Source organism: Peromyscus californicus, unplaced genomic scaffold, assembly GCF_007827085.1.
Source record: "Peromyscus californicus insignis strain IS unplaced genomic scaffold, ASM782708v3 Scaffold_8__1_contigs__length_139910024, whole genome shotgun sequence".
Classification (NCBI taxonomy): domain Eukaryota; kingdom Metazoa; phylum Chordata; class Mammalia; order Rodentia; family Cricetidae; genus Peromyscus; species Peromyscus californicus.
Window position 1 is genome coordinate 71,950,940 of NW_026294606.1, and position 24,268 is coordinate 71,975,207.

At 44.7% G+C, this 24,268-nt stretch overlaps 1 protein-coding gene across 3 annotated transcripts in view; it reads right to left on the reverse strand.

Annotated features, from left to right (window-relative positions):
* Pip4k2a (phosphatidylinositol-5-phosphate 4-kinase type 2 alpha) overlaps window positions 1–24,268 on the reverse strand; it is a 175,431-nt gene that overhangs the window by 61,779 nt on the left and 89,384 nt on the right. For 2 of the 3 annotated variants that reach the window (XM_052727237.1, XM_052727236.1), the window contains exons 2-3: window positions 10,275–10,372; window positions 8,424–8,520 (exon numbers count right to left, since the gene is read on the reverse strand). In XM_052727237.1, the coding sequence (XP_052583197.1) occupies window positions 8,424–8,520; window positions 10,275–10,372 (195 nt within the window). Of the gene's footprint in view, window positions 1–8,423; window positions 8,521–10,274; window positions 10,373–24,268 lie in introns of those variants that run through there. The other variant, XM_052727238.1, reaches the window with a different exon arrangement.

Below are 24,268 nucleotides of genomic sequence, written 5' to 3' on the forward strand. Positions count from 1 at the left end.
CACCCAGGGCTCAGGACTTCTGACTAATAATTAGCCTGGACTACACACAGTGAGGTGCAGCCCAAACAGGTTCAAAGAAGGAAACACAGGCCAGCAGGAAGTCTGGGCTAGATGGTGGGATTGGGGGTGGGGTGGGCTGTGACAGGAAGGCTCACTTTCTCAGTCAAGAGGAGAGAAAACCATCCCAGATATTGGATGCAGATTGGCAGTGGGGTGCATCCTACTCTCTCTCAGTGCTAAGGACCTGAGACAGAACGCCTGTGTCTTTTAGCCCAAGTGCCTCCTACACAGGATGGAGTCACCATCCAGGGCCCCTTGTGATGTAGAATGTGATTATCCTGTGAGAATCAACTACAAGAGGAAGCTGGACAAACCCAACCACCCAGTAAGGAAGAGGCAAGAGTTGAAACTGCACCATAAGCACCTTCAGGTGGGGGCCCTGTCAGTATGTCTGTCAAGAGACAGACTCCTGGAGAGTCCTACAAGGACTCCAGTGCCTGTGCTTCCTGGAGCTGGGCCTCTTCTCCTGACTCCTCCTGAGTATCACCTAGGGCACCCAACTGAGTGGTCAACAGTCTCTTGTGGACACTTCCTGGTGTTCTCCAAGCCACAGGTCAGAAACTCCATTTTATCCTCCCTTCTCTTGTGTGAAGCTCCAAATGTCCCTCTGGGACCCACGTGACCTGCGCTCTGAGCTGCTCGGGCACCAGCTCCTCTTCAGTGCCCTTCCTTTGCTCTCCCTGACCATTGGCCCTGACTTTTCTGTTTGACTCTCTTCAAAGTTGTGCGAAGCTGTTCTCTGTCAGCGAAAATGACTTGGTTCTCTTTTCCTCTATCAACACTGGGATAGCTCCTAGCCTCCTATTTTCTTATCTCTCTTATAGACCTTCTCTATATAACCATTATACTATCTTAAAAAGGTGTGTATGGGATAAGGAGAGGCCTGGAGAGATGGCTCCGTGGTTCAAAGTGCTCTTGGTTGCTCTTCCCACTCATGTAGGGTCACAAGTGCTGCAATTCCAGCTTTAAGGCATCTGATGCCCTCTTTTGGACTTCATGGATACCTACACTCATGTGGCATATATAACTACACATAAACAAAAACAAATCTTTGAAAAATTATTTACCACCCTACCCTCAGGTTTCAGAGGCTGAGAGATGGCTCGGTGGATAAAGTATTTGCCATCTAAGTTATGGTCCAACAGATGGGTATGGTAGCCCACTCTGGTCTCAGCACTCAAAAGGTAGAGATAAGGTTCCCAGGGCAACCAGTGAGCTTGAGATTCAGTGAGAGACCCTGCATAAAAGTTGGTATCAATTAAGAAAGATACCAGACATCGGTTTCTGGCTTCTGCATGTATGCACACATGCAAACAGTTCCCTCTCTACCCAGCTGTTTTGAACTGCATGAATCCCCCTGCCTCTCTCTCTTTCTTCCAGAGCTCTCCAGTGAACCCTGGAAAGGTAGGCAGTAATCAAGTCTATATTTCTTTTCTTCCTATAGCTTTACGTCAGCTTGAGAAATCTATAATGAAAACATCAAACATCTTTCGACAGAGTTGACATTCCAGATGTACTGGCGGAATGCCCCACTCCCTAAGTTTAGTGAACGGGGGAGTTCAACTTAGAGCTTCAAACTTAAAACAAGAACATCAGAATTTTAAAATGTTAGCCTTTAAAATGAATTATTTTTAAAATTAGAATTCTCTGTTACAGATACAAAGAAGAAAGGGCATCAAACGTGAATAATGAGGGATTCTAAATCAGGAGGCGCAGTGGGGAAACAAAACCTGGTATTATCCAACACAGTGAACAGGAGGGCTCGGCTTCCACTGCGCCCTGTATTTAGGATGAACAGTGCAGGCGCCATCCTGTGCAACTCTTGGTTTTGGTGGGCAATCCTCTCTGAAAGCTCACAAGCAAACCGAAGCCTCCACCGGACTTCCTACAACTGTCTGAGAGATCCTGATATCCCGCAAGGCCAGCAAGAAGGCTGCAGATTTTCCCAGAGCTAACTGAACATCTTTTGACTGTTTACTCTTTTCCAAGAATGTCCAGGCTTGGGCATCAAATATGAGGCTGTAGTTCAGCTGGCAGAGTGCTTGCCTAACATGCATGAAGCTCTGGGTTCTATCCTGAGCACATAAAACTGTGCATGATGGCACGTGATTATATTCCCAGCACTTAAGATGTAGGGAAGATGTCTGGAAGGTTTAGCAGAGAATCTGAAATACAGCAGCACAGATAGATACATGAAGAGTCAATTAGCTTGAATGAAATCAGAAAGAAAGAGGCCAGGGCTTGAGGTATTAGAAATATAGAAAAGGTAGTTGTCATCTTTAAAAAGCATCTAGAAAGAAAGCAGAGACAGCATGAACCTATGATAATCAGAAAACTGTGACTCAGTCTGAGCATATCACAAACCGATCATATAATTAAAGCATACTAAGGTACTGCAGTCAGATTAATCTAAAATCACCAGGCACTTGTGTACACACACACACACACACACACACACACACACACACACACACACACACACACAGTTTGCCTATGAATGTTAGGTGGTTGTGGGCTTTGGCTGTGAAACAGTCCAGGAAGCCTCATGTGTTGAAGGCTTGGCCCCCAGCTGGTGGAGCTCCTGGAGGCTGATGGCACTGTGTGAGTTCTAAACTAATGGGTGGATTAATCCATTGGTGGACTCATAATCCGATGGCATTATTGAGTGGGGATAGAAGCTAGGAGGCTGGACCTAGTTCATGAAAGGCCATTAGTGGTATGCCTTTGAAGGGCTCCTTCCTTCTCCCCCCCTCCTCTGCTCTCTCTTCCTCCTCCAGTCTCTCCTCCTCCTCTCTCTGCTTCCTGGCTGTCACGAGGCCAGCCGTTTTCTCTATCACATGCTTCTGTAACTTTAAGGCTCTGCCTTCCCCCAGGCCCGAAGCATCATGGGTTTATAACTTCTGAAACCACAAGCCCAGGTAAGCCCTCCTCCTTTTGAAGTGATTTCTCTCAGGTATTCTGTCATAGAGACCATCATGGATGGTATTGTTAATTAGTGATAAATATTCCACAATGGAACTGTTGTTTTGTCTTTAACAGCAAGGAAAAAAACAACACAGCATCAAAAAACCCCCAAACTTAAAGAGGCCCATGCACTCAAAACCAGAGCAAAGACCCAAGTGTTCACTGGCTGTGCGGAGAGATTTTCAGCCTCATTTAGGATGTTCAAGTTCACAGATAGAGTTCAGTAAGGCTGGCTAATGGCCCTCTTCCACTCTATCAAAGTGGCCTCCAGTAAACAACGCTGAGGAATCAGGGTGAGATGGACATCCATTTGAGTTAGCCGAAAGGCCCGAATACAAGATGAATCAGACGATCCTGGTCCTGATCGCCACATGGATTAAAGGCCACCTGTCTAAAATATAAGCACTTCAGAAAACACACACAGTGGGACAACAGCTGCTTCCCATTAGCAGGCCAGAGCCTCTGAAGGGTGACAGGAGCCTAGTTTGCTGGCCTAACTTTCGCTGTCACACTGGAAGGGTAACTCTAGGCTCTCATGAATGAGCTAAGATCAGAAAAAGATTTCATCTTTTTTTTCCTCTTTGTTTTTGGTACAAGGAATGGGAGCAAGGTGTCACAGATGCTAAGCACATACTCTACAGTTTAGATGTCACCTTTCAACACAGTGTTCACCAGGTGTAGTGATAGTTTATTTGTGCTGAAATGTGATATTTTATTTGTATGTTTATAAATAAAGTTTGCCTGGAGATCAGAGGTCATAGCCAGCCATAAACAGAAGTCAGGCAGTGGTAGCCCACGCCCTTAATCCTATCACATGGCAGGCAGAGTCTCGGTGTATTCAAGGACACAGCCAAGCGTGGTGACACACGCCTTTAATCCCAGTACCAACCACCGAGACCTAGAAGTCTGTATAGACAGGCAATGACGAGGACTGTATAGAACGGCAGTGACAAGTAAGTGGGGTGGCTGGGTTAAGAGCCAATGAGAAGGCAGAACAGCAAGGCAATAAAGGTGCAGGTTAGACAGGAAGAAGCTCTCTTGGGAAGCTACGGCGACGTGATGAGCTAAGGTTGGTTGGCGGCTATTGCTCTGATCTCTACAGCTTGCACCCCTGTATTTGGCTCTGTGTTTCTTATTTAATAAGACTGTTTAGAAACTCGTCTATAACCAGGCTGCACTCAGGAGGGGCAGGAGGCTGCCCAGCAAATGCATGACTATGTGGTGCTCATGTGCCAACTGATGTCTCCTGCTTTGCAGGCTGGGAGTTAGCTGAGCAGATGGACTTCCCTGGATCCTGCCCACTTTGAGCTTTGCATGGGAGCCCACCAAGTAAAACTAGAGCGCCTGAGCATTACAGCTGCTGTCCTGTATGGCAGACCACTCAGCCAACAAACTGGACTCAGCCTCATTTTATTATCTCGTCTTCAGCTCAGACTTGGGGTACTGTCCTGCCGAAAAATTCTTTTCCAGTGTTGGGGATGGAGTCCACAGATCTGTGATGCTAGGCAAGTGCTCTACCACTAAGTTACACCCCAGTCTGCTGAAGAGTCTTTGGAAAATAAGGGCTCTGGGAAAAGAAGGAAGGCTTGGAGAGGAGAGAAAAGTCCACCCGTGGTTTACTGAAGGCACTCTGAACCCTCACTGGAAAACATTTTAAATAGAAATACAGTTGTCAAGGAGAAAGCGTCAATTTCCATGCCTGAAGCAGCAGGCAGAGAGGAGAGGTGTTATGACGATTAATTACACTCACAGCAACTCCCTCCACTCTGGTCTCTCACACTCACTGTCCAGCAGACTTGCCAATTAGTTACTCTTGAATCACTCTCCACCTGCCTCATTTCCTTTCAAAGTCTAAATTCAGTGATTTGCACATATTTAAAAATCAATTTATATGGTGGTGTTTTTAGGGGGATAGAGTGGTGCCTTTAGTATTTCGGCAAAAAAACTGTCATTTTAGGAAATTTTAAAAACTACTTTTCTCTGCCACAACACAGAACTCAGAATATAATGGGATCATTTTCAGTCTCTTCAACAGAACTGATGAGGAAAAATGTCAAGATTTCAATTCTGCAATGAATCAAGGAACATCTGAAGATTCTGTAGTGGAGCCCTCAAAACTCAGCTTCTGTAAAATGCCAATGCAACTATTCTTATAATTATCATTGCTGTTCATTGTGTGTGTGCTGTATGCACGCAGTATGTGCATACGGGAACATGCACGTGTAGATGCATGTGTTTGGAGGTGACACAGGGATCTTCCTCTACTGTTTTCCATGGTATGTTTTGTGACAGGTCTCTCACTGAACCCACAGCCCATCGATTAACTAGACTGGCTGGCCAGTGAGCTCCAGAGATCTGCCTGTCTCCACCCGCTAGTCAGGCTTTTACATGAGGATCCAAACTCAGGTCCTCACACTTGTGTAGCGGGTACTCTGGTGACGAGCAACCTCCCCAACCCCTACCCATTTTCTAATTAAAATGAGGGCAGCTGGGATACAGGAGGGACACAATCATGTTTGGCTCCAAAATTAGGCAGGGATTTCTTTAAGATGCCAAAGAATCCGTGGCCTGTTTAAATGCAGTAACAGTTTCCAAACCATATGAAAGTATCCCTTTTTATTCCACGCAAACCATTTAAAAAAAAAAACAAAACTCTAGTATTTATTCTGTAAAAGTCACTCTTTAAACCATAAACACTGTGCCCATGATTGCGATCTAAGTTTCTGTTTTATGAACGAAGTCCAAACATGAGTGCTGACGTCAGAGCTGTTTAAGGAAAGGAATACCTAGATTCTGCATGTTGCACCCTCCACCTGCGGGTCTTCCTTTGGTGCCCAGAGCTTCAGCTCAGAACCGAGCCTTTGTGGAGCCCAGGACTCTACTGAACAATGGTCACCTGGGCAGTACTGCTTTTTCAAAGCATAGTAAGGTCTCATGCCTAGTGATGTGTTGTGGAATACTATTTTAACTATGTAAAGATGTGTTACCTTTATTTATGTTGAGGACTATTACATTAACTATGTAAAGGTGTGTTACATTTGTTTAACTCTGTCAAGATGTATTGTATCTGTTTCACCTTGCCTTCCTAAGGCACCTGATTGGTCTAGTAAAAAGCTGAACAGCCAATAGCTAGGCAGTAGAGAGATAGGCAGAGCTGGAGGGCAGAGAGAATAAGTAGGAGCAGGATCCAGGCTCAAGACAAGAGAGAACAAGGGGAAAAGAGAGGGAGATGCCTAGGACCAGCCAGTCGCCAGGTAGCCAGACACAGATCAGGACATGCAGAAAGAAAAAAAGGTAAAAAGCCCCAAGGTAAAATGTAGATGAAGAGAAACAGGTTAAATTAAGTCATAAAAGCTAGCAAGAAATGAGCCTAAGCCAAGGCCAGGCATTCACAACTAATAATAAGTCTCAGTGTCATGATCTGGGAGCTGGTTGGAAGCCCAAAAGAAACCCTGCTACAGAGACCCACAGCCAAACATTAGGCAGAGTTTGGGAATCCTGCAGAGGAGGAGAAAGGAGTGTAGGAGCCAGAGGGGTCAAGGACACCATGGGAAGGCTCACACCATCAACAACCTGGGCTCATAGGGGCTCACAGAGACTGAACGGACAACCAGGGAGCCTGCATGGGACTGACCTAGGCATGTATGTTACAGTTGTGTAGCTTGGACGTCTTATGCAACTCTGAAAATGGGATCAAGGACTGTCTCCAACTCTTTTACTGGCTTTTGGAACCCTACTTCTCATACTGGGTCACCCTGCCCAATCTTAATACATGGGAGGTGCTTATTAGTCTTACTGCAACTAGATATGCCAAGTATTACTGATACTCATAGGATACCTGTCCCTTTCCTGGGTGAAGACAGAAGAGGAGGGGACTGGGGGGTGGGAGGGGAGGAACGAGGGAGAGGAACTGGGAGGGGAGGATGGGGGCGGGGGAGGTGCTGTGGCCGGAATGTAAAATAAACAGATGAAAAAAAAAAAAAAGAAGAAGAAAAAGAAAGCCTGCTACAATGAAGCCTGGCAGAAATTCTTGGAAACATTTAACAAAGGTGGGTGGGGCGTGAGAGCCTAATGTTTAGGAAGGTAGGTTAGGCAGGCGCAGCTTGCCTGCATGACTGCATTCAGGAGAAACCACAGAGCAAGCTGTGCCAATGCTGCCCTCGTAAGGTTACCTGGGGTGACAAGGTGGCACTTGATGCAGGTTTTAAATTTAGGGCAAGTTAGAGAAAGTGTTTATTCATTTGAGAAGGCTTGAAACAGGTTAGAACTTAGATTTCTGCCCTAAAACAAACAAACAAAAACCCTTAGTACTTGTGGCTCTGCTGTCCATGTGAAGGCCGGGGAGGCAATGGCAGATGTAGTGGTTTGAAATGAGAATGGCCCCCACAGGCTCATGTATTTGAATATTTGGTTGAAGTTGGTGGAACTGTTTGAGAAAGATCAGGAGGAGGCGTGTCTAGAGTGTTGGGCTTTGAGGTTTCAAAAGCCCATTCCATTTCCAGTTAGCTCCCTTGGCTTCATGCTTGTGTCTCAAGATGTGATCTCTCAGCCCCTGCTCCAGCACCACACGTGCCTGCCTGCCGCCATGCTCCCCACCATGATGGTCATGGACTCACCTTCTGAAACTGTAAGCCCCAAATAAACATTTAACATTTTCTTTTATATATATATATATAATTACCCTGGACATGGTATCTTATCACAGCAACAGAAAAGTATAAAGCAGCAGGCCTTCTTTTAGGAAACGGATCAGGTAGCAGCAGTTATTTAAAATATTCTATCACATTTCAAAGTCAAAATTGAGACCATGCAGGTGCAGGGACAGAAGCGAGAGCCTGTTACTTCGTAGTAAGTGAAAAGGAGGGCACATGGAGAGTTGGCAGGCTGGGAGGTTCCTACAGGTGGTGAGAGGACTGTGGCCACTCTACAACACAGCACTGTGAGACACAAAGCACAGCCTGACGAGAATGCCATGGCAGGAGACAGAGTCTGCCGACTTGCAACCCAGCAAATTAGCAAGAACACAATCCCAGAGATTCCCAAGTGTCCTCTGCCAAAATAGAAAAACATGAATTTAACACACACACATACACACTTTGCAGGGGCTCACGACACACCTGACCCTAGAGAGCAGAAGGCAGTATGACTGACAGAAACTTGTATCTAGAAGAAGTGACAGTGTTGACAGAACTCTCAAGTGCTCTGTCTCCTTCCACAGAAAATCCATGCCTTTTCCTATAGACATTTCACTGAAATCAAACCATGCAAAGCCCTTAACTTTGAGAATGCCTAACTTCAGAAAGAACACTAAAACTGCGCATGCATAGTATACTCGTAAGGACGAAACATGACCCCTATCTGATATCTGATAGCAATCCCATATCACAAAAGCAGCTCACCTGGAAATCTTGGTCGTCGATTCCGAACCTCTCCCGAAGATTCCGGAAGACCATTGGGCAGTATTCCTTAAATTTGAAATGGCTCGGCATGTTTTCCCTGCAACGGTCACATTGCGGAATGAGGCTCAGACAGACGGGAGGTGAGCAGGCTTCACAATGACCCACCTGGATCTGTGTGTAGCGGTGAGGTGGCCAGAGTTCACTGCCCACAGCAGGCACAGATGGATTCTACAGAACCGGGTGCAAGCCAACGAAATCTGACTGACAGAGGGGACAGACTGAAAACACTGTCTCACACTGGGACTGTGTGACCCCGTCATCCTGACTGCACACACCAACCGCTCTCTAAGGAGAAGGGGGATGGGTGGGGATGGGCAGGATGGAAGGATGTAGTAAAAGAAGAGCAGACAAGATGGCAGTGAGAAAGGGCAGGCCGTGCCCATCTTACTGAGGAAGCAGCTGTAAACAAGGCTTGCCTCACACCCAAGACCCACATTCCAGATTCACTCTGAGAATATTTCCTCACAGTCAGGTCCAAAAGAAACTCAGGACAAATGGCTAACTGTGCTGCTTATTAGCATACCAAAGCCCACACTGGCCTCCAGGCTCACTCGGTATGGTATGGTATGGTACTGGTGGCTCCTCTCATCTCTTCTCACTCCACCCCTACCCTAAACTTCTCCAGCTCATGGACTTTCCTTCCCCAGTTTTCCATTTCCACATAATCCCGCCATTTTGGCCACGCGCTCTCCTGACCCCTCTCTCTTGGTCCTCTTTTGCCTCTCTGTCTCTTTCCTCCCTCTCTCTCCTCAATGGCCCAATTCTCTCCCTGCTCTAGACTCTTCCAGATGCCTCTGGCCGTCTTCTCCCTCACAGCTACAATGAAAACCTTCCCCTCAGCCATACCTCTGAGCAGCCATGTTCTCACTTTACACACTCATGAACACTCAACCTCTAAACAGTATTATGGGGAGAAAGGAACTCATATGCTCACAACGGAACGACAGCCTGGTTAAGACCCTGTGTGAAGGGCTGGGGCATAGCTCAGTGGCAGAGCACTCACCTAGCACGTGTGAGTCCCTGGGTTCAATTCCTAATACTACAACAAAGAGCAAAGGAGGAAAGAAATCTTACACCTGCCCTGATATGGGAGGCTCGTCTCGGGCTCTCCTCACTCACACAGAACTGCCTCTCCTTCATGCTCTCACAGAACAACACATACAAACTGTGTACACCCCGCTATTACTATTCTTTGTATAGGAATGACAGCAATTTGTGTATGTGTCAGTTTCCAGCTACCGTCCTGGCTGTGAGACCTTTGAGGGAAGGGCCATGTTGCATCTTTAGCTTTTGGATGAACTACCTAATATGTCATCGACTTTCCATAATGACATCAAAGGTACCCCAGTTACATGATGAACATTAGCAACACCCAAACATGATATCCAGTTATATCTTAGGATAACACAACTATTTACTGTTTTAGAATGTAGTCTTTTCTATTCATAAAGCCACTGTTTTCTAAGTTTTGTGTACGAGAGCAGAAGTCCATAACGGCTCAAACAATCCAAGTAATTTACAGCTCCAAAAATTTAAATAGTAATGAGGATATCACTTCTAATGTATAAGATACTCACAGGGAACAATATGCCATATGGCAAAGGGATATTATCCCAGAGGGCCTGCTGTTACTTCTCTGAATATGACAGATGGCTATGTTTATCACAGGATTAACTTCATCAGCAAAACTTTCCTCCCACCCATTGAAAAAATTATGTGATTACAGAAAGTCGCAAAAAGTCCTATTCTACACAGCCATGGTAGTCTCCGGAGAGGCTGACTGGTACTTACTTGTTAAAAAGGTGATTGTCCACCTTTATCTTTGAGTAGGCTTTGAAGTCATCAGGCATCAACATGACAGGGATTTGAACATGGCTCAGTTCATTGATCTAGAAAAATACAAAATAAACAGCATCGGTTATTACCAGGCTGGTAAGGACGTCTTGACGTTGCCGTGTGCTAGCAGAGAAACTCAGTGAACACAGGAATTCTGCCCACCCTCTGCTTCCCATCATGAACTCTTTCCTCCTGCCGTCCTTACTCCCTCCCTGGTCCTCACTCCTCCCTGGTCCTCGCTCGTCCCTCCCTGGTCCTCGCTCCTCCCTCACTGGTCCTCCCTCCCTCACTGGTCCTCACTCCCCCCAGCTCCCACAGGAAGAACATGGGAGCCAGACCTAAAGGCTATTTGTCCCTCAGGGATGCATCATCCTCATCTGTCTCCCTCCTCCCTTCCAGACACTCAACTCAGAACTTCCCTGACCCCATTTCTAGGACAACTTCCTCTGTGAACAAAGTGTTATCTGAGAAAGAGGGGTTTTAAATCTGTGAGGTAAGTATTTGTTGAATTAACAGACAGCATTTATATACCGGAGCACCCAAAGAATGGCGCTGACATCCACATGTTCTTTTCTTATAGGAATTGGGCGTAAACCTAAATGTTGGGATGGGGCTTGGCCATGACAGGTAAAAGCTTCACTGAGGAAGTTAGCAGACAGCTTCATGGGGTCACACAAGAATGACAAGGTCATCGAGGGGCTAGGAGCAAAGGCAGAGTCAGATGTGGACACTTCTGGTCTGAGCACTTGGGAGTCTGGAAAAAGAAGATGGCTAGCCTGGGCTACACAGTCTAACTCTCTCAAGGGAAGAACAAAGAACACAGAATCCTGTTTCCTTTGCACCACAGGAAGTGCCGGGGTGGAGCTGACCTGTGACTGCGCCAAACCTGACTTTTTTTCTTGGTTGTTTTTGCACTTGATCCCCATGTTATTTTCTCCCTTGCTGATATCAATAAAAACACTTCAAACGTCTGTACTTTCTGTAGAATGGAAGGCACTCTGAAGTGTTCTTGGTTCCCAAAAGCAAAAACAAAACCAAGTAAACAAGCAGCAAGTTTCTTGCTAGGGCAGGGATTTTAATGCACTGCTGGTTTCTTAGAAAGCGATAATGGCCGGGTGGTGGCAGCAGCGCATGCCTTTAATGCCAGTACTCGGGAGGCAGAGCCAGGCAGATCTCTGTGAGTCTGAGGCCAGCCTGGTCTACAGAGTGAGATCCAGGACAGAAACCAAAACTACACCGAGAAACCCTGTCTCAAAAAAAAGAAAGAAAGAAAGAAAGAAAGAAAGAAAGAAAGAAAGAAAGAAAGAAAGAAAGAAAGAAGAAAGAAGAAAGAAAGAAAGAAAGAAAGAAAGAAGAAGAAGAAGAAAGAAAGAAAGAAAGAAAGAAAGAAAGAAAGAAAGAAAGAAAAAGAAAGAAAGAAAGAAAGAAAGAAAGAAAGAAGAAAGAAAGAAAGAAAGAAGAAAGAAAGAAAGAAAGAAAGAAAGAAAGAAAGAAAGAAAGAAAGAAAGAAAGAAAGAAAGAAAGAAAAGAAAGTGATACGATTTCAGGACACCATCCTTCCTGAGGGATGTCCAGCCCACAGGACTTGGTGAAGGCGATCAGCAGGGGAGCCTGATGCTGGTTCCAACACTTTCTTAGGCAAAGCTGATGGCAGTTGGTGGCTCAGGGGCTTAAAGAGAAAAGAAGGGGCTGGAAAGTGTCGGCACAGAAGGTAGAACATGGAGAGGACCACCACTCAGAAACGAGAAGTCGATGTCACACAATCCCTCACGTAGGAATTCCTACTAGAGTCGATGGGCAGGGCATTTGAACCCAAGACTCAAGTCTGAGGCAGCTAAAAGAAATGCTTGAGTCTAATCAATGAATGTTCTGGGAACTCAGAGCTGGGGTGAGGTAAAAGGCTTCTTGGAGGGCCTGAAGCTGAGGTCACGCTGCAGGGACAGGGAGCCATGAGTATGTAATTTTGGTGCATATGCATTTATTTAGGTATGCGCTGGGTTTGCTGCAGGTGTGTGCATATATATATGGGTATGGAGGCCCAAGGTTGACATTCAACGTCTTCTTCAAGTAGCTCTGTGTGTGTGTGTGTGTGTGTGTGTGTGTGTGTGTGTGTGTGTGTGTGTGTGTGTAGATAGGGCCTCTCTCTGAACAGGAAGAGCATTCATTTGGGTAGACTGGCTGCAATGAACTTCAGGGACCCGTCTGAATCCACCACCCCCACTGCTGTGGTTTTTCAGGGGCACACAGCACCCTTGACTTTTTATGTGGGTGCTGGGGATCCTGGGGAACCTGGGGATCCGAGCTTGGGTCCTGGTGCTTGTTACAGCAGGCACTTTACAGACCAAGCCGTCTCCTTAGCTCACCGTCTCCCTTCATAACTGAGGAACAGGTTGATACAGAGTCAAAGTAGGTATTTCCGGGCCACTTTATCTTTCTTCCGCTCTGTCTTTCTTCACAGTAGCTTTCTCTTTCCTATCTCCTTCCCCTGTCAAGTTACTCTTTCAAACGCCTGGGTCAAGTGAATTAACCACCCACGAACAAACAGTGAACAGAGGAGCTGCCGCTCAGGAGCAGCTGTTAATTAGCAGTGAGTGTGTTTCCAACAGCGTCTCTTGAGTGTCTGTATTTTTGTGTAGGAATGCTTCATTTTGGTGGGTAAGGTAAGCTGTCATTCATTAGCTTTACTGAAATGTATTAACTTCAGCACTAAAATTGAAAGTTCATTCAACTTCCTGGGGGACTTTACTCCCCTCAGTCTATGACCCTGCCATTACACAAACTCTGAAAGATGTTTGCTTCTAGTTCAAAATCACAGTGCAATACAATATGGGCAATGACAACAAGCTCCCATCTCAAACGAGGTCCAACCAACCCTCGCTGCTTACTTCTGTACCTCATGTGGGGCTCCTAACTCTGAGCTTGCAGATTTCTGAACAGTGGGTTTTAAAGTTTTAAAATGTATTGATTTAGCATCCGGCTTTAGTCCAGTGATTCCATGTGGCCCATCCCAAAACTGGAAATAAAACTGACAATGGTTTGGTTTTTATTATTATTATTATTATTATTATTATTATTATTATTATTATTTATTAGGTGCTAGGATGGAGCCCAGGGCCTTATGCATTTTAGGTAAGTGCTCTACCACTGAACTACACACTCAGCCCTTATCAGTATTTAAAAAAAGAATTTCTGTCTTTATAGATATTTAAGTTGAGAATACACACATATTTATGTAGGCCATATAATATTCACAGAAGAACACAAAAATACTTATGTTAACCAATGCTATACTGAAAGCCCCCAACCCCTTAGGAATATGCACATGTTATAAAATCCAAATAGTTTTCATTTATGGAGATAAGAGTGGAGTCAAACAAACGGAGAGCACCGGTTATATTATTCAGGGACATTTTATAGGGTTGCAAATATTTAATGACCTCTTAGAACAGAAAGGCAGTACCACTTTCAGACTTGTGAGTGCTCAATGGCCGCCAGACAGTTCTATTCACCACCTTACACAGCTCAGAATCTTCTAAGTGTATCAGACACACATCCATGTAGAGAGGCCACTGCCTGGGTCCCTCTGTACCCTGTGAAGGACTTCATGGTTCTGTTTATGCCGTGCCAGTCACCCCCAAACCACAGGTGCTGCTCAGCACTGGCCCCTCTGCCGAGCCACTGGGCACAGAGACGGACAGTAGCCAGGCCTCACATCTGACGGGAAAGAAAGGAGCTCTGTTGTTGACATCAATAGAAGGCGGTGGCTCCGGCAGGGTGGGGAGGGTTGGTACAAATGCTGATTAGTACCAAGTGCCCGAATGACCTGACCGTTTCATCGTTCAAGAGTTAAGGAAGGGGGAGGACAGAGGGGAGCTGGCACAGCACGGCGATGGAGAAGGGACCAGGGAGATGGCTTGTCTCAGCTCAGCTCTGTCTGAACTCACTTTAATACCTGGCATCAATGTCACAGCTAATGCCAGACAGCTGCCAAACACCACAGTGACGTTTCTGGACATAGTGTCTTATCTGATATTTATAACTCAGGAGTGTAGGTACTATCATTATTCCCATTTCCCAGATAAGGAAATTCAGGTTTAGTGAGATTAGCCGCTAGCGATTAACTGGGCAGGCTGTACCTGGAATCCAGCCCATGTAGTCAAGACTCCAGCAGTCTGGCTAGATTTCCCAAACTCAGGATCTTTTTTGATTCCTGCCAGCCTAGAGGTTGAGAGTTCACGGTAAGGAGCCATTAAAAGCTTATCTAAAATTTATGCCTCTGTTGTGTTAAAAACTTCTAAAGAATTCTTTTTAAAAAAAATAATAAATCAATAGAAAATGCACGTTTAATTGAATATGTACCGTAGTCTATAATTAGATCAGCCGAGTTTTAACCACACAATCTAAATTGGGATTTGTCACTCAACAAGCAGTTATCATCCCCCTGCTTGTCACTCAGTCTGCATTCAAATCTGAATGAATCATAAACAGTTATCACTGAAGGATGCAAAATTTATTTCCATTGCAATTATTTACTACAGACAATTATCAGAGTTTTCCTGCATGGACAAACCATGGTTAACAGGAAGCACAGTAGCATTTCGTGGACTTTTCCTAACAGACAGTTCTACTTAGAAAAGGTATCTTGACTTCTCTTGTCAGCAAAATGTCCCAATTTCTATTATGTGCAAATTAGCATCAACACATAACACACGGGCTTGTTATTTTCTGTGAGTCAGAGGACTGAAGTGATCCCATTCCTGTCTATAAATCCACACTTCAAGCAAGCAATTAAGCTGTAAAAATTGGGACCAGTAAACATATTCTGGACAAGAAACAGACAAAGTCTCAATTCAATTGGTAATGGTTCTAAAATTAAGGCACATAAAGGTGTCCCTACAAAGCTGTGTAGCTGCAGTTTTCTCCAGTCCTGCCCAGCACCACGGACCCCACAACCACTTATAAAATAATCACTCAGAATCTTATATTAATTAAACTGCTTGGCCATTAGCTGAGGCCTACCACTGACTAGCTCCTACTTGTATACTCAGCCCATTTCTGTTAATTTATATGTCGCCACGTGTTCCGTGGCTTTACCTGCTGCCTTTCCATGATGCTCTCTGGACGGCAGGCTGGCGTCTCCTCCAGACTTCCACCTCCCAGCCTCTCCTCTGTTTGTACCTCCTATCCTATACTTCCTGCCTGGCTACTGGCCAATCAGTGTTTTATTTATGCACAACATACAGGACATCCCACAGCAAAGCTGTTTTATAAGGAGGCATTAAGAAAAAAAATACACTTAATATATACTTTTTAAGTCAAGCAAAGGATATATTCATAAATAGTAAGGCATTATTTATGATAATTAATTTGGATACATTCACCCAAAACACCATGTTTGCAGACTAATAGATAATAGATAATTGGCAAATGTTTTTGGCTTTTATTAATGTTTCTGCTTGTTTGTTTTTAGACAGGGTCTCACTATGTAGCCCCGATGGCCTAGAACTCGCTACATAGATCAGGCTGTCCTTGAACTCACAGATCTACCTGCCTCTGGGATTAAAGGGGTGCACCACCTCGCCTGCCTAGTAAATGGTTTTAATTCAACCAAGAAAAAAGGATCAATACCTCAAAATCCCTCTCATGTAGGAGAGACACTGAAACATTTAATCTGATGTTTTTAATAAAAACACTTCTCTAGAAATCATGACTCACTGAATTAAGGCAGGAATCCAGTGTGAGCAGCTGTGGACTACGGTCAGAGCTTCCTGGGGAAGCAGTTGTCTGGGGGCAGCCAAGTCTACCTATGATTGGGGCAGGATGTGGGGTGCCAACAGGAGAATGGGAAGGACCCAGAGATGTCCATCTCTTCATCCTCCCAATCTCAAGACAAGCAAACTGAGTGCCCACTTTAAGACACAGTTCAATCATAGAAAGCAGAGAGCTGGGGTGGACCACCGAGGCAGAACAAGCACCAAGGATTCAAGATCAACACGGAGCCAGCAGGAGAAAGAACTACCAGGCATAACTCAGCATGGTTATTTAGAATGCTGGGTTACCACTAATTGATTTCTCAGGGAAATCTAATCACAAGTGTGCCATACCAGATTTTCTACACTGGGTTTTTGATTGCTTCTGCCTTTCACAGAACGATTCTCACTTCACAATAAACAATGCGATGAGTTCCTTGTCACTATAAAAAAAAAATGCCCCCTTCTATTAGCACTATTTGAAAATAAACACTTTCCCCTTACCATTCGCATCCTAAGAAACTCCTGTGAGGCTGTTGGATAAAGCTCACCAAGATTTTCCTGCCAGATCCTTTACTTTAAGCATTTTTTGCTGCCTTGAGGTTCATTCCACGAAGGAAATGAATGAAAACAGTATTTACATGGTATGGCAGGAATTGTAAGTTCTGGCTTCTTCTACTCACTCCCACACCAGAGGGGCCCACACACACACACACAAATGGGAACTTTCACTGATTCTCTCCAAAAGACACCAAAAAGACCCCGGCTGCATTTCTAAGAAAATATTTTCCCCCGTGTGAATCAGAAACACCATCAAGATTCCCCACCCCCAGCTCTTCTGAGCCACCTACACACTTGACTGGGTGTCAGAGCAGAGGGCTTGATGAGAAGAGACCAGAGAGACGTACAGCTTCGAAGGTTACAATGATCTTCAATGGCCAGAACCCAGCAGTTTGAAACGAACTTGGGCAGCACAGACGGATCGTGTCTCAACAACAAAAAACAAGGGACAATAGAGTATAGCAGAATAAAGCAAAAGGAAAAGGAAGAGAAAAGAAGAACAAGATTTTCTCTTCTATTTTTCCTACTAACTTAAGTTTGGGGAGAATTACCTAAATTTTTAAAATCAGATTTTTAGTATCAATTTAATACCTATTTGTAATTGATAAGCTCCATGCAAGGGAAAAACAGGCCTTCAATAATTTGCATTATCATTTGTAAATACGTTTTACAATCTTGTCACGGATACAGGTTGAAACAATGAAGAACTTTCCAACTCTGAGGTCCCCGACACAAGCCTGTGGCCCACACTTGGGCTGGAGTGGCTCTCATTAGAGCTGACACTGCAAATTAAATGGCAATTTGAAAGTTCTGAGGTTTCCATGGGGCAGGCAGAGCACATTAGAGTCAATTACAGAGGTAGGAAAAACAGGCTGCTGAAGATGTTTGCGAACTGTATTTTTATTTGTCAGAGGGCGAGAGGTCAATTTTCTACAGCTGCTCCATCAATATTCATTTTCTGAAGGCATTCTGGAAAAGCTAACATTTCTGTGTTTGTAGATCAGACAGATGACAGAATCCAAGTGTGAGCTACCTTCCAATATCTAGCAAATAAATGTTTCATTTTGACAGGGCAAATGAAATTGTTCTGATAGCAAAGCTGCAATATAAGCAAAGACACAAAGAGTTTATCCCCTTCACCTGCAAACTCCAAAACTAAATTAATCACTTAAGGGGGAATTTTCTCTTGAATAAGAACGACGAAGTCAATCTTCTGAACAGTGGCTACTTGATTAAAATGAAATATATGTCAGCAGCAGTATTTAAACTCTGGCTTAGAATCCAACCTGAATTTATATGGCAAACACAAATTCTACCATCTAGCAACATAATGCCCGAGAGCTCTACCATCAACAGTCTTCTCCTTACCTGCCCACTCCGTGTCCGTGAGTTCGTGTGTGTGTGTGTGTGTGTGTGTGTGTGTGTGTGTGTGTGTGTGTGTGTGCGCGCGCGTCAAGTCAACCTTACATGTCAGTCCCTAGGAGCCTTTGTTTTTTGGGAAAGGGTCTTCCAATGACCTGGACCTTGTCAAGTAGGCTAGGCTGACGGAGTAAGCCCCAGGGTTCTGCCTGTCCCCTCCTCCCCCAGGACAGGGAGTAGAAATGTGCACTCGTTTTTTTAATGTGAGTTCTGGGAAATGGACTCAGGTCTTTATGTTTGTGAGGCAAGCGCCTTATCAACTGAGTCTTCTCCCCAGGACCATCCCGAATAGAGTTCTGATGGACAGGCTCACTGGCTGGCCCACTACCAACTTCACCCAAAGAATGATTTCGTGCTAAAATTTACCACCCATAAAACACAGAATCCAACATTAAACTGCTGTATGAAGGCCAGAAATCTATAAGTTATTACAGAGGCATGGGGGGGGGGGGGGGACAAAAAAAAAAAAAACAACTAAGGCCGCCGCCGCCAGTGAGAGCAAGTGTTACAAAGCAGACCATTCCGAAGGCTCCCAGCTTGGAGCCTGGAGACCCAGGACTGAGATCTGGGAACTGGTCCTAACCCTTTGTTCAGCGCAGATGCCTTGATCTCACATGATGCTTTCAAAAATGAGTTGGAGAAGAGATGTCAAATGACGTGCTTTTTGGCTCGGTGATTTAGAAAGTACTTGAGTTTATTACCTATCTTTATCAGACTTCAGAAATTTTACACACAAATCTGGATTTCTGGCTTCTTTTGGAATATGGCATGTGCCTGGCCTCCTGTCCCTGATGTGAGTAGCTGCAGGGATGTACCCCTTGTTGGGCACAGTTCCCATTAACCCCTTGTCTTCTGACTGGATTACTGCTCAGCCTTTCAGACGCCACAGGACTCCAGTACCTCACCTTGCTGAAGCAGTCCCCCAAATACAAATGAATCAGAAAACCGGTTTTTCACAGATTCTTCCCCCTAATTGCTTGATCTCTTTGAGCTCCAGGTTGGTCCAGTAGGGGTCATCTGAGGAAGCCAAGACCACACACCTGCCGATGGCATACCACATCTTCAGCCTTGTTCAACAAGCTGCCTCTCAAAGGGCACTGGGTGGAACCCCCAAAAAAGAACAAGAACCATGTGAAAATGATTCAAAATCATTTAAATCCTCCACCATTCTACTAGATCTGCAGTTCTCAAACTGTGGGTCTCAACCCCTTTGGGGATCACCTATCAGATATCCTGCGTATCAGATATTTACATTACGATTCATAGCAGTCACAAAATTATAGTTATGATGAAATGATTTTATGGCTGGGGGTCACCACAACGTGAGGAACAGTAGTATCAAAGGGCCGCAGCACGAGGAAGGGTGAGAACCATTGCTTTGGATAGAGAAGTGAAATCTGCCGTGTGTTCTGCAGGCTCAGGTGTCTGAACTCCCGGTTCCCAGCTGGTGGCACTGTGTTGGGAGACTGTGGGAACCCTCTGGGATGTGGGATGTAGGACACTAGGTTGGGACTTTGAAGGGTGTGGCCATTTCTGTCCCCAATCCTATTGCAGAGACAAAGCAAACTTTCTGAAGACCTGAACCAACATCACAGCCACAGTGACCAGAAAAGGGGTTAACAGACTAATAATCCCTTAAGTGAAAGGGAGGTTTCTGCTGCTTGCAACTGAAGATGTCCAAACACAACAGTGGAACACTTGGTGGGTGTCAATGTACAGAAACTCCGTTCCTCTGGGTGACAGGAATGCCAGCAATTATCCAGACTCTAAGAAATGAACCTGGAAAGTTTCAAAGGAACGTATGTTTCTTTTTAATCAGTATCTAATATACTCACATAATGTACTATTTCCTCTAAATTCATCTTATAATGAGGATACTCTCAAACCATGTGCCCTGTGAAGATGGGATTGGACAATGGGGTGCAGACAGTCATTCTGACAGGGGTTCCTAACTCTCACAGTCCTCTGGGAATGGAGTGCCATGCAGAAGATGGCCATATAGAACTGGCCATGCAGAAGATTAAGTGGCCTGTCACACACTGGTCCCGTTAGCATCTTAGCCAAATATATTTGCTGAAAAAGTGAGCAATGCAAGACAGCCATGTATTTTTAGCATGCCAATCACACATACATCATTAGTAAAACTTGCGGGTGACAGGGAAGGATTCGGTTTGCACAGTTTGGCGTTTTGTTTTATTTTGATTTGTTTTTTTCAGAGAGGGATTTTTAAGAGATTTTCCTATTGGACCTGTGTTAAGATTATTCCAGAGAGGAAGTGCTGGATTCCTGGTCTCTTAGGCTAGACTTCTGTTTTCCTTTCCAAGCACAGAGCAGAAGGGCAGCCAGCTTCACCACCCCAGATCTGCTCTACAGAACAATATGAGGAAGGCTACCATTATGCTGGCAATGGTGCTTTCCTGGACTGCGTGGAGTTGAATTGACTGCATTTTTCTTTTCCCTTCCAGAAACTCCACTGGAATGACAGAAGAGGAAGTGAGGGATGAAACACAAAACAAAACAGAAAACAACAACAAACCCAGACCCACGACAAAGACATGGCACAAACCGACAGCAGAAGAGAAATCTGCAGAGAGTCTTTAAAGGCAGGAAGTCAGCTAAGGATCCTTAGTTGACCAAAGACAGGCAACTGCCGTATAAACACACACTGACTTGGATGGCTGGGCTGTTACCAAGTCTCCATAGCTGGGATCCCAGAAGCAGAGACAAGGGCTGATTTATTGAGACCAGTTCCCAGGAGGCTCTGGGTTTAAGAGTCAGGTACCAAGCTGGCCCAGGAGTAAACAGAACCTGTACTCCAATTCCCAGGACTGTGCCTCCACCCTTGGCCTTGCTACAGGCACACCTGCAGTCCAGGCCACTCCCCTGGGGACACTGGAGCACTCCCCTCTGGAAAAAAAAGTCCCAGAGGTGTGTGGGGGGGAACCTTCACCATCGGCAATATTACAAAGGCTGCCTTGCTCGCCACCCACCAATAGGCATTACCTTTCACACACCCAGAACTCACCCACTGGCCTGCAGAGCCTCAGTCTGGAAGATGAACTACTATGAACAAGCTGTCAGAAGGCTGACTTTTTTTCTGATGAGTGTATGTAGCCTAAGGTAGCAAGCCTGTGTTCTGTGCACTGTTTTTTATCAAATGCATTGCATCGGAGTTTCTGAGTGCCCAGGTCCTCAGATTCACACTTGTACCCATCTAGCTGAGTGAAACAAAACACCCACAAAGCAAGCAAGGGTTTGAAAGGCTGACTGCAAAGAAACCTCAGACCCAAGCTACTACTAAAACCTGAGTAAGCATGGACATGTGGGGACGGGCCCCACCCATCAGTCAGTCCAAGTGCTAAAAGAAGTGTTGTTCAGAACAACTGGAACGAATAGAAAGACTTGGGTTCTCAACTATATTTGCTAATGATAACCCTCTCCTAAATGCCCACTGTATCTTGAGGCTTAGTGGAAGGCATGGACATTGAGGGACTAAAGACGGTGACTATAGGACTTTAAATGATGTACTTCATGTGGCACTAAGCTTCCAAGTTTAGTGCTCTGCCAAACTTTACTACATTTCTTGATCAATGTACATATGCTTCATGCAAGGTGCCATTAACAGCAAAAGTCCAAACAAACAAACACACCAACAAACACTACAATCCTTGTACAACACTAGAGAAACGCTCTGTCCTCCTACTCGGGTAGGATCAGCTAAAGGTACTCAAAAAATCAATGTGAGACCTGGGGTGATATTTTGTGATCTAACAAAGCTTGCCTGGAGCTAAGCCACGCATTAGCCATAGAAGCCAGGCAGTGGTGACACACATCTTTAATCCCAGCACTTGGGATCTCATGCCTTTGATCCCAGTACTTGGGAGGTACACACGCCTTTAATCCCAGCACTAGGGAGGTTGAGACAGGAAGCATCCAGCTGGGTGGAGAAAGGAATATAAGGCAGGAGGAGACAGGAGCTCAGTCTCTTTCAGGCTGAGGATTTGGTAGAGGTAAGAACTCCAGCCGCTGGCAGCTCTGCCCTTCTGATTTTTCAGCATTTACCCTGATATCTGGCTTCGGATTTTTATTATTAAGACCAATTAGGATTCGTACTACAGAGACCAAATTGGCATGGATCCCTCTATCAGCTAATACCTACTGTCGGCAGATGCCCTCAGGGCAGGGTCAATATTTCAAGATTTTAAAAATAGAATAAATTATACAGATGGGAGAAGCTTGCCTCCTAGCTGCACCAAAGTAAAGCTGACTCTAGCGATACCCTGGCCTGGCACTGCTGATGGCTACATTTGAAGAATGACTGTGTGGTTCAGGAGAGTGGAGCACAGGCCCTCAACCCTGTAGAATTTAGGGGATGAGTCACCCGCTTCCTGTAGACACTGGGGAAACTTGCCCGTCCTCAAAGGTGCTGCTCAGCAGAATGCTACCTACAAGCAAAAACCCCATAAACACACCTTACACTTCCTTTCTGGGGAAAGGTGAGACTCCACAGTAAGTCGGAAAAAACACCTTTTCAAGAGAAAGCAGGTATTTGTTAAGTTTCTACTTTGCCAGCTTGCCAAAACAACAAACAAATAATTTCACTTGGGCCACCTATGAAAACTCTTACATCCACATTCAAAAACTCCCTTCAGAACATTCTATTTAGTCCACAAGAAATGTGGTCAGAGAGTGTGGATCCATTTATTAACTGGTTCAGAACATATCGGTTGGACTTTCGAAGACACACAAACCTCCTGGCCAATTCTGAAGTCTTCAGGAAAATAAAATTCTACCATTTGAAAGACAACAAAATAAAGCCTCGGTACAGCTGGCCTGGGATGATAAGAGAGAACGTAATAATTTGCCAAATACAGGCAGTAGTAGCGTTTCATCATTATCTGGGTTTATGTATTTTTGTGAGGTGTAATTTTCAATAACAAAGCGATTAAAGCTAAGAAGCAAAGTGCACAGAACTCAGAGCTGAGCCTCAAGAAACTCATGATTAGGTCACAGTTTTATAGTACTTGCACTATATAACAATTAGTACTTGCACTATAAAGAAAGGAAGAAAAAAATCTCTAACAAAAGCTACAGGTTTTTGTAGTGTTCAAATTATTTAAATATTTAATTGGACTTCTCAAGTTTGCAAGTAGGCTATAGATTATATATTAGCATTTATATAAAAATACAACTCAGCCTACATTTTAGTATGCTCGGATCACACACAGAGCTGCATGGATTAAAAAATCTTGCAATCCATTGTTCTAAGAATTTTCACATCTCTTTACCCATCTACCCCTGGGCAGAAAACAGAAAATCTGGCGATGGGCTTCCGAGAATAAAGGGCTCCCAGATCTTTATAATACAGTCTTTTTCTGGGCATGGAGTCAGCACACTGGGGACAGAGAGCCCATCCTTTCACACCGGCTTGTGGTCAGGGCAACGTCACCTTTTAAAATAGTGTCAAAACCTTTCCCCCAAGGCTGTTTTTTCCCTGTTAACATGAAGTAGGATGGTTCTCACCAAGCAGTAATGGCTGAGAAACTGCACAGAAGGAAAACAGTGCTTCTCATGCAGTGAGAAGAAAAGGTAGAGTCAGATTCCTTCTGACCAGCCCTGTACCCAACTCCATAGTCTGAAAAGGCCGCCTACATCCTTTCCACCAAGACCTTTGAGTCCTGAAGTTGGGGCCACATATACAGAGCCATTCCCATGACATTGTAAAGTGAAGCAAATGTCTAGTACACTCTCCTTCTGTGGGCTTGTGTGAGCAGCGATTCAAGGAGTTTTAAAAACCTAAGGGCTGAGATAGAAATGTATTTCAAGGGGTGAAGCTCAGTGGTAGCACACACTCAGCACGTATGATGTCCTGGGTGTCCATTTCTAGCAACACACACACACACACACACACACACACACACACACACAGGGGGGGAGAGTTAATTTTAAAAAGATACCCAATTATATAGGTAAGCTTTTAGTATATAAATCACATTATATTCTATGATAGTTTCTTCTTCAATTTCTAGAACATACTCTATTGAAAAACATTAATTAAGCTATGAATGTTCCTATTTGATATGCTGAGCTCGTCATGTTTTTCTGGTTGGTCACATTCTTTACCCTAAAATTATTTCAGTCATGTGTAAATGCACCAAGGAAAATGCAAGCAAGCAAACTGAGAAGCAACTCAAATTTTATCTAAAAAAGAAGTAACTG